We start from the raw sequence: 11,117 nt of genomic DNA, 5'->3' as shown, positions 1-11,117 counted from the left end.
TGTAAGCCACCATGTGGTTGCTGGGAATTGAACTCAGGACCTCTGGAAGAGCAGTCAGTGCTCTTAACCTCTGAGCCATCTCTCCAGCCTGAAATATTCAGTCTTAAAAAACTAAAAAAAGAAAAAAGAAGTTATCAGACTTTTAGTTGTAAATCACTAATAAGACTTACATACACACACATATACATACGAGTGAATAAATAAATATAGTTAATTTTTTTTTGTTTTGAGACAAAAATCATAGCCTAGGAGTACAGCTCAGTGGTGAAGTACTAGCCTATCATGTTCAAGGACCTGAGTTCAACCTCTAGCACCAGTAATTCATAATGGTGCTCTATCTTATGCATGAATTATTTCCTTCAGTTCAAAACCTAGTTTTAGAGGGAATAGTGAATGATGAGTATTTTGTAATACTTATTCTAAATTTTCAATACCTAAATTCCTTTTAAGCTCCTAGTGGTGGTAAAATTCTTAGAATTCTCTATGAAGAAAACGATGAATCCGAGGTGGAAATTATTCATGTTACATCTCCCATGTTGGAAACAAGAAGGGCAGATTCATTTCGTTATCCTAAAACAGGTACTGCATTCCACTGTTGTTATTTATTCATTTCCTCCTGTAGGTGTGGTGGCTCATGCCTGTACTTCCAGTCAGTGCTTGGAAGTCTATGGCAGTAGGAGTGTTGTTAGGAGTTCCAGGCCAGCCTAGGATGCAAGATGAGATCTTGTCTCTAAAAACAAAAACCATGGAGAGAGCAGGGATACAAGGAACATACTTAAACATAATTAAGGAGATATACAGCAAGTCAACAGCCAACATCAAACTAAATGGAGAGAAATGAAATCAGAAACAAGACAAGGTTGTCCACTCTCTCCATACCTATTCAATATAGTTTTTGAGGTCCTAGCTAGAGCAATAAGACACCAAAGGGAGATCAAGGGGACAAATTGGAAAAGAAGAAGTCAAACTCTCACTGTTGCTGATGATATGATAGTTTACATAAGTGATCCCAAAAATTCTACCAAGGAACTTCTACAACTCATAAACACTTTCAGCAATGATACAAGATTAACTCAAAAAAATCAGTAGCCCTCCTGTACACAGATGATAAAAGGGCTGAGGAAGAAATCAGAGAATTAACACCCTTCACAATAGCCACAAATAGCATAAAATATCTCAGAGTAACTCTAACCAAACAAGTAGAAGACTTGTATGACAAGAACTTTAAATCTTTGAAGAAAGAAATTGAAGAAGACACCAGAAAGTGAAAAGACCTCCCATGCTCTTGGGTAGGTAGAATTAATATAGTAAAAATAACAATCTTACCGAAAGCAATCTACAGATTCAACACAATGCCCAGAAAAATCCCAGCAAAATTCTTCAAAGACCTCGAAAGAACGGTACCCAACTTCATTTGGAAAAACAGAAAACCCAGGATAGCCAAAACAATCCTGGGCAATAAAAGAATTTCTGGAGGCATCACAATCCCTGACTTCAAACTCTATTACAGAGCTACAGTACTGAAAACAGCCTGGTACTGGCATAAGAACAGACAGGAGGACCAATGGAACTGAATCAAGGACTCGGATATCAATCCACACATCTTCAAACATCTGATATTTAATAAAGAAGCAAAAAATATCAAATGGAAAAAAGAAAGCATATTCAACAAATGGTGCTGGCATAACTGAATATCAATATGTAGAAAAATGAAAATAGATCCATATCTATCACCATGCACAAAGCTCAAGTCCAAATGGATCAAGACCTCAACATAAAGCCAGCCACATTGAACCTTATAGAAGAGAAAGTAGGAAGTACACTTGAACGCATTGGCACAGGGAACCATTCCTAAATATAACCCCAGCAGTATAGACACTGAGAGAAACAATAAATGGGACCTCCTGAAACTGAAAAGCTTCTGTAAAGCAAAGGACACCATCAACAAGACAAAACGACAGCCTACAGAATGGGAAAAGATCTTAACTAACCTCACGTTAGACAGAGGTCTGATCTCCAAAATATACAAAGAACTCAAGAAATTGGTCACCAAAAGAACACATAATCCAATTTGAAGAAATGGAGTATAGACCTAAACAGAGAACTTTCAACAGAGGAATCTAAAATGGCTGAAAGACACTTATGGAAATGTTCAACATCCTTAATCATTAGAGAAATGCAAATCAAAACAACCCTGAGATTCCGTCTAACACCTGTAAGAATGGCCATGATCAAAAACACTGATGACAACTTATGCTGTAGAAGTTGTGGGGAAAAGGGAACATGTCTGCGTTGCTGGTAGGCGTGCAAGCTGGTACAACCCCTTTGGATGTCAGTGTGGTGATTTCTCAGAAAACTGGGAAACAACCTTCCTCAAGACCCAATAATACCATTTTTAGGTATATATCCAAAGGATGCTCAATCGTGCCATAAGGACATGTGCTCAACTATGTTCATAGCAGCTTTGTTTGTCATAGCCAGAACCTGGAAACAACCTAAATGCCCCTCAATCGAAGAATGGATTAAAAAAAAAAAATGTGGTACATTTGCACAGTGGAGTACTACATGGCAGAAAAAAATAACGACAGTTTGAATTTTGCAAGAAAATGGATGGAACTAGAAAACATTATTTTGAGTAAGGTAACCCAGACTCAGAAAGACAATTATCACATGTACTCACTCATAGGTGGTTTTTAAACATAAAGCAAAGAAAGCCTACAAACCACAATCCCAGAGAATTTAGACCACAATGAGGACACCAAGAGAGACTTACATAGATAAAATCTACATGGGAAGTAGAAAGTATAAAAAGACAAGATCTTTTGAGTAAATTGGGAGCATGGGGACTTTGGGGGAGGATTGAAGGAGGGAGGGGAGCAGAGAAAAATGTAGAGCTCAATAAATATGGGGAAAAATTTTAAAAATTTTTTACATAATCAAAAAAAACGAATCCACAGTCATTCAAATGTATAGTCAGCTTGATCATTAACAGCCTCATAAAGATTGTTTGCTTATTAAATATAGCTTCTGGTCTTTCATTTTGTTTGGAAATGGGTAAGCCCACAGTACAAGGAAATCAGGAGGAAGGTATGCTTTCCTGTCAAGGACTTTTAAGTGATTTTGTTCTTAATGAGTAAGTGGTGTTTATTTTGTTCATTTTATGTTTGCAACATTTCAGTTACAAAAGTAGTAGACAACTTGCCCTTGTTTTCCTACTGACTCTTTCTAGTTTTAGCCTCTTTCCTGTTAGCTACTTGTACGAATTTGAAATAGGTTCTCCTTTGCACAATGAAGCCCTGACTATATACAATATTCCTAATTTAACTAAAATCTGAAGGACAGTGATCTGAAGAAGTTGGTTGGAGTAATTCTGCACATTATTCATTTAAGTTTCTTTCTAAAGGCACAGCAAACCCAAAGGTCACTTTCAAGATGTCAGAGATCCTTGTTGATGCTGAAGGAGGGGTAAGTGTGAGGCACTGAGCATTCCGTGCTTTGGCTTCTAGTGTAGGAGGCTCTTTGGTGCACTTTTTGTCAACTTGTTGAGCTTGTTGAGACATTTGTGGTTCATGATTTATTGGTTGACCTAATTTTCTTCCTTGAAAGCACTCATATTAGGCCTGCGGGGAGGGTTATGTAAGAACCACGTTAAATCCCCAGAACCCACATTTCAAAAGCTGTCTGTTAGGCCGGGTGGTGGTGGCACACACCTTTAATCCCAATACTTGGGAGGCAGAGGTAGGTGGATCTCTGTGAGTTCGAGGCCAGCCTGGTCTACAAGAGCTAGTTTCAGGACAGGCTCCAAAACCACAGAGAAACCCTGTCTCGAAAAACCAAAAAAAACAAAAAAACAAAAAACTGGCCTTTGTAGTATATGCTTATAATGCCAGCACTGGGATGGACACAGAGAGATCACTGGAGCTCTCCAGCCAGCCAGCTTAGCCTGCCTATTGAACTCCAGACCAGTGAGAGACTGTGTCTCAAGAAATAAATTCTGAGGAGTAACACAAGTCATCTGGCCTCTGCACATATGCATGCACCACACAAACATGTTTTTGCTCCTTGCAAGTAGTTTTTGCTCTTTGCCTTTATTAATTGTTCAATCAACGTAAATCAGTGTTTACCTTCTGTGTTGGGTATACATCACATTTATGGTGGATTGAATAACTCATATTTCTCTTGTACTGTTGCTTTCCATTTGGACATGCTCACAAGATTAGTTAAAATGCAGATTTGCGGGAGACTGGAAAGATGGCTTCTCAGTTAAGAAGAACATTTTCTTATGGAAGACCCAAATTCCATTCTTGGCACCCAGATCAGGAAACTTCCTACCATCTATAACTCCATCTTCAGAGGATCTGATATCCTCTTCTGATTTCCATAGGTACTTGCATTCAAGTACACATACATACATATAGATACACACATACACATACCTAAAAAAAAATCTTTTTTTCTGGGGAGGGTGGTTTTTTGACAGGCTTTCTCTATGTAGCCCTGACTGCCATGGAACTCACTCTGTTGTCCAGGCTGGCCTCAAACTCACAGAAATCAGCCTGCCAGTGCCTCCCAACTGAACTGTTGGGATTTAAGTTATAGTCCACTGTGCCTGGTTTTAGACTTTTTTTAAAAACATAGCTTTACCGAGATATCATTTGCATACAGTGCAGTTCATTCAAGTTTAAAATTCAGTGACTTTTTGTATAATCACAGAGTCGGGCAGCCAGAGTCCATTTTAGAGCCTTATTATTACTGCAAAGAGGAACACCCCACCCCTTAGCTATAATCCCTCAATTCTAGGCAACCACTATGAATGCATGAATGAAATCATAGAATATGTTGTCTGGCTTCTTTGCTTAATGCTTTCAAGGTTCATCTGCATCATGGATTAGTACTTGTGTGTGTGTGTGTCTGTGTGTGCCCTCACGTGTTGCTAGAGAGCTCTAACTAAGGGCCCAGTCTTGCTACCTTTCTGCTACTAAGCTGTATGCCTAGCCCATGTGCTTCATTCTTGTTATTTTTATGTATGTGCTGGGGTGGGAGCAGTAAATGCATATGTGTGAGAGCCAAAAGTCAGTGTCAAGTGTTTTTCTTGATCAATCTCCACTTTATTTTAATTTTATCTTTATGGGTATTTTGCTTGTATATTTGTATACCACATATATGCCTGGTGGCTAGAAAAAGGCATTTAGATCCTCTGGAGCTACAATGATGAGTGCCACATGAGTGCTGGAGATTGAACTGGTCCTCTGGAGGAGCAGCCAGTGCTCTTAACTACTGAGCCATTTTTCCAGCCTCGATTTTACTTTTTGAGATAGAGTCTCTCACTGCACCTGAAACTCACTGATTGGCTAGACTGGCCAACAAGCTACAAGGTTCCTTCTGTTTCTGCCTCCCCAGTGCTGAAACAACACAGTGCTGCTATGCCTGCTGTTTATGTGAGTACTGGAGATCCAAACTCAAGTCTTCTTGCTTGTCAGGCACATACTTTACCAACTGAGCCATCTCCCCAGCCTCCATTATTTCTTTTTGTTGTTGAATATTATTTCTTTCTGTGGTATACCACATTTTATTTACCTATTCATCAGTTGATGGGTATTTGGGGTTTTTTTTTTTCTCTTAAAAGGTTATGATTTTGACAGCTTTCCCAGCACACTCTAATCCCAGTACTTGGGAAGTAGAAGCACACAGATCTCTGTGAGTTCAAGGCCAACCTCATCTACAAAGCAAATTCCAGGACAGCTAGAGCTGTTGCATAGAGAAACCCAGTCTCTACAAGGAAGGGAAGGAGGGAGGATGGAAGGGAGAAGGGAAGGAAAGGAAGGGAAGGAAGGGAAGGAAAAGAAAGGAAGAAGGAAGGAAGGTGTCATGAAGCCAGACAGTGACACATGCCTGTTATCCCCGCAATGTCTATATGCAAGAGACTGAGGCAGGAACTTCACAAGTTTGAGGCCAGCTTGGGCTTTATAGTAGGAGTGTGTCTTTTGAGAGAGAGTGAAAAGGAAGGGTTGGAGAGAGACAGCTGGAATATGCATATGCATGTGTGCAAGTGTTTGTAATAGGTTTTTTGTTTGTTTCTCTGGGGTATACCTGGAACAGTGGTTGGGTCATGTGATAATGCTCTATTAGTCTTTTGTGGAGCTGCAGGCTACTTTAAGAATTATATTCCCACAGTAGTATATGAGGTTTCCGGTCTATTCACATCATCCTAGCCCTTGTTTTTATCTGTGTTGTCAAACCCATCCATTTAGAAGCCATAGTACATTTCCCTGTGACTAATGTTTCCTGTTTATCTTTAAAGAGCTACCTATTCAGATCCCCTTTTGTGCGGAAGAGAGTTCAAGACAGGGTTCTTTGTGGAGCCCTGACTGTTCTGGAACCCACTCTGTAGACCAAGCTGGCACTGAACTCACAGAGCTCTGTCTGCCTCTGCCTCCCGAGTGCTTAGATTAAAGGTGTGCGCCACCACTACCCTGCTATTGACTTTTGTTTTATTTTGTTGATTTTTTTTTTTTTTTTTTGAGACAGGGTCTCTCTGTGTAACAGTCCTTGCTGTTCTGGAACTTGTTTTATAGACCAGGCTGGCCTCAAACTTAAAGAGCTCTCCCACCTCTGCTTCCCAAGTACTATATTAAAGGCATGTGCCATCACTGCCCTGCTCCTTTTTTTTAATTGCTTATTTTTTTTTTGAGTTGTGCTTGCTAAACTTTTAAAGGAAAAAGCTATTTGCCTATCAAGTTCATTTCTTTCACATATTACACAGCTATATTTTAGACTAAGATTTGGCGACTTAAGGACTTCTCCTAGATTCTAGATCTAAAGTGAGCAAAACTTGAGACTGTCATTTATTATCAAGGGCTTTGTTAGTATAAACCCTAAAGAAGACTTTGAGATCATGTCAGTGCCTGTCCTAGAATCTTCCTGGGTCTAGAAAGCAACAGGAAACTGTTGTTTGATTGCTAGCTTTCCTGTTCCTTTGTACCCCTTTAAGTACCCATGTCTGGAAAGATGGTGCTATAAGTAGACTAGTGAGCGTGTTATTTTCTTTGTCTTCTATAACTATTTCCTTTTCTTCTTACTAGATTATAGATGTCATAGATAAAGAACTGGTTCAGCCTTTTGAGATTCTGTTTGAAGGAGTTGAATATATTGCCAGAGCTGGATGGACTCCAGAGGGAAAATAGTGCGTATGTTCAATTGTCACTTTCTTATAACGAATTTAGGATCCAGAGCTTTAGAATGTCTGTGGTGTGGGCTTTGCCTTCCCAAGTAAATTGGCACTCCATTATTCCCTCTCAGGCCTTTTCCTTGAACTCCGTGAACATACAGATCTGCAGTCCCATAAGCATAAGTGTATTGTATTGTGATTATAGGAATAATTGTTGAATGTAGTGTCTCATGCTTTTAAATGCTAGCTTTCAGCAAGCAGAGGCAGACAGATCTCTGTGAGTTTAAGGCCAACCTGATCTCCATGCTGAGTTCCAGGCCAGCCAAGGGACACATAGTGAAACCCTGTCTTTAAAAAGAAAAATAAGCCGGGTGGTGGTGGCACAACACCTTCAATCCCAGAGCTTGGGAGTCAGAAGCAGGTGGTTCTCTGAGTTCAAGGCCAGCCTGGTCCCCAGAGCGAGTTCCTGGACAGCCAAGGCTACACAGTGAACCCTGTCTAGAAAAACTAAAATAAATATATAAAATAAAATTGATAGGTGCCAAGGGAGAGAACAGGTGGTTATTCGTTTTCTGAAAGCTTGCTTCATTCCTTACTTCTTCTCATTCCTTTGAACAGTGCCTGGTCCATCCTACTAGATCGTTCCCAGACTCACCTACAGATAGTTCTGATCTCTCCTGAGTTGTTCATCCCAGTAGAAGATGATGCCATGGACAGACAGAGACTCATAGAGTCAGTTCCTGACTCTGTGACACCACTGATCATCTATGAAGAAACAACAGATATCTGGATAAATGTATGCAATTTTCTTTCTTGGAACTTGGCTGTATATTTTCTCAGGATACTCAGGCGGATGTCATTCTAGAGCAAGCTAACAAAATACATCCTTAAATTCAAAGGAACCATGGATATTTCATGTTGGAATGATGGTTCCAGAATGGAGTAGATAGCACTGAAGTGACAGGTCACTAGTAACTGCAGATGTGGTTCTGCATACCCCGGTAGAGAGCCCACAGCCTCCGCTCCAGCCTCTACTTCTGATAGGACTTTCAAGAGTTGTGTCTAGAAACTGCCTTTTAACTTAGCAAACTATACCAAATATGCTAGTTTTTAATTGAGTTTTGCATTTTCCAATTTAGCATAAAAATTAGATATAAAATAAAAACATTTCTCTGTCTCTCTGTAGTTGAAAGTAGGCTTCCTGTAATTCACCCAAAACAGATGAACATCTGTTTTCCTTCAACTGTTAGAATACTTCTCTTTGGAAAACAAAAGTAAAGCATGTTTTTCCTCTTCTGTGTGTAAGATTTATACTGTCGCATAAGCTTGTATGCTTCAGTTTCAGGCTGGAGAGCAGCAGTCATGGCCATATTGTTTTTTACTTTCTTCCATTTGGAAACGTTTACTTCTCAGTGTGTGAAATCTTTGCCTAAAGTAAAATAAATGTAAGAGGCCCAGGCAAAGCCTACTATTGTCAATGTTCCATATCCCAAGCACTAACCACTGTCTATATTTCAAATAATTCTTCCTTCTCATTTGGTTACCTATGTGGTATGTTTACCAATACATATAATAAACTAAGCTGTTCATTTTGCAGATCCACGATATCTTTCATGTTTTTCCTCAAACTCATGAAGATGAAATAGAGTTTATTTTTGCCTCTGAATGCAAAACAGGTTTCCGTCACTTGTATAAAATCACATCCATTTTAAAGGAGAGCAAATATAAACGATCCAGCGGTGGACTGCCTGCCCCAAGTAAGAAGTCTTACTTAATTATGTATTCAATGGTTTATTTTTTATTTGCTTTACATAAGTACACGTATACAGATAGAGGATAGCTTGTGAGATTCTCTTCTGTCCTTCCACTGTGTGAGTTCCAAGGATCAAACTCAGGACATCAGACCTGATATCAGGGACCTTTACCCACTCTACCTTTTTTTAATGGAGGCATGATCTCACTATGTAGTTCTGACTGGCCTAGAACTCATGCAAACCAAGCTATCCTCAGATTCACAGAGATCTGCCTGCCTTGCTAGAATTGAAAGCTTGTACCACCACACTAGGTTTTGAAAACTTTACAAAATAAAGTTTGTATAGAGATAGCTCAGTGGTTAAGAACACTGTTCCTCTTGCAGAGAACCCAGCTTCTGTTCCCAGTACCTACATGGCAGTCACAACCACTCCTAACTCCAGTTCCAGGGGATCCAATGCTTCCTTCTGTCTTCCAGGGACATCAGACATACAATAAAAATAAATAGATAAATCTTAGGAGAAAAAACACTGTATAAACAAATATGACATATACTATAGTGTAATATAGTCTTAAAAGATTTATTTATATATATATGAGTACTCTATTTTATGCCAGAAGAAGACATCAGATCCTACTATTGATGGTTGTGAGCCACTATGTGGTTGCTAGAAATTGGACTCAGGCCCTCTGGAAGAGCAGCCAGTTCTCTTAATTACTGAACCATCGCTCCAGCCCTTCTTGTTGGAAACCTGGGTTGCTTCCATTCTTTTGGTGGAATGACACTACTCTGACTATGTATGTTCCTCTGTTGACTTTTCCATTCTTTCCATTCCAGAAATGCAATGCTTGAGTCATATATTCTATTTAATTTTTCATGTTTAGCAAACCATTGATAAGGGCTACACTTTTTTTATATTCCTAATTGCAAAATGCAAGGGTTTTCATTTCTCTCTGTTTTTGTTTGTTTGTATTTGGAGGATAGGTTTATTTATTTCATTTTTATATGTATGAATTTTTGCCTGCATGTGTGCCTGTGCATCACATGCATGCCTGGTGCCTGTAGAGGTCAGAAGAGGGGGTTAGAACTAGAGTTATAGATGCTTGGGAGCCACCATATAGGTTCTGGGAACCAAACCCAGGTCCTCTGCAAGAACAAGTGTTCTTAACTGCTGAGCTGTCTCTCTAGCCCCTGGATTATTTTTTTGTTTTTCATTTTTAAAGACAGAGTTTCTGGCCGGGCGGTGGTGGCGCACGCCTTTAATCCCAGCACTCGGGAGGCAGAGGCAGGCGGATCTCTGTGAGTTCGAGACCAGCCTGGTCTATAAGAGCTAGTTCCAGGACAGGCTCCAAAACCACAGAGAAACCCTGTCTCGAAAAACCAAAAAAAAAAAAAAAAAAAAGACAGTTTCTGTAGTTCAGGCTTTCTTCCAATTCTCCACAATCCTGTATCAGTTCCCATGTGCTGAGATTACAGGTGTGTACAGCTCAAGTTTTAGTTCTTTATATCCTTGACAGTACTTGTTATTTCCTGTTTTCTTGCTTTTTGTAAGTTTATGTTTTATTGTTCCTATTTATTTATTTATTATTTGTTTTGGTTTTCTGAAGACAGGGTCTTCATATGTAGCTTTGGCTGTCCTATAACTGACTATGTAGACCAGGCTTGCCTTTCACTCACTGAGATCTGCTTGTCTCTGCCTTCCAAGTGCTGTAATTAAAGGTGTATGTCACTACACCCAGCTGTGGGTTTTTTTTTTAAATAGCCACCCTAATAGATATAAAGTTGCATCTTCTATTTGTGTTCTTTTTTTTCTCAAACTCATATATACATTAGAGATTGAACCTAAGACTTTGTCACTGAGTTACATCCCTAGCTCTTGTGAATTTTTATTTTGATATGTGAATAGATAACTGGGTAGCTGACATCACACACGTGCCACCAAGCCCCGCTTGAAGAGGCATCCCATTGTGTTTTGACACAGATTTTTCTAATGATGAGGAGTATTATTACTTTCCATATACATATTGGCCATTTGTATATCTTGTTGAAAGAAATACCTATTCAAGTCCTTTGGATTCTTCAGTTTTTCTGAAAGGCTTTTTAATTACTGGGATTTGGAGAGCAGTGAGCTACATCTTGAAATCAACCAAGTAAACACTAATTATGACTGAACTTTTCTTTTTTTTTTTTTTTTTT

General features: G+C 39.3%; 1 protein-coding gene across 3 annotated transcripts in view; it reads left to right on the top strand.

Annotated features, from left to right (window-relative positions):
• The window catches only part of Dpp8 (dipeptidyl peptidase 8), a 56,100-nt gene that overhangs the window by 19,260 nt on the left and 25,723 nt on the right, over positions 1–11,117 (top strand). For all 3 annotated transcript variants that reach the window (XM_005347769.2, XM_026778995.1, XM_026778996.1), the window contains 5 exons: positions 451–579; positions 3,404–3,465; positions 7,083–7,183; positions 7,787–7,964; positions 8,766–8,925. In XM_005347769.2, the coding sequence (XP_005347826.1) occupies positions 451–579; positions 3,404–3,465; positions 7,083–7,183; positions 7,787–7,964; positions 8,766–8,925 (630 nt within the window). The remainder of the gene's footprint in view (positions 1–450; positions 580–3,403; positions 3,466–7,082; positions 7,184–7,786; positions 7,965–8,765; positions 8,926–11,117) is intronic.

Source organism: Microtus ochrogaster, chromosome 5, assembly GCF_000317375.1.
Source record: "Microtus ochrogaster isolate Prairie Vole_2 chromosome 5, MicOch1.0, whole genome shotgun sequence".
NCBI classification, from domain to species: domain Eukaryota; kingdom Metazoa; phylum Chordata; class Mammalia; order Rodentia; family Cricetidae; genus Microtus; species Microtus ochrogaster.
Note: the sequence above shows the minus strand (reverse complement) of the source record. Positions and strands in the feature narration are given on the sequence as shown.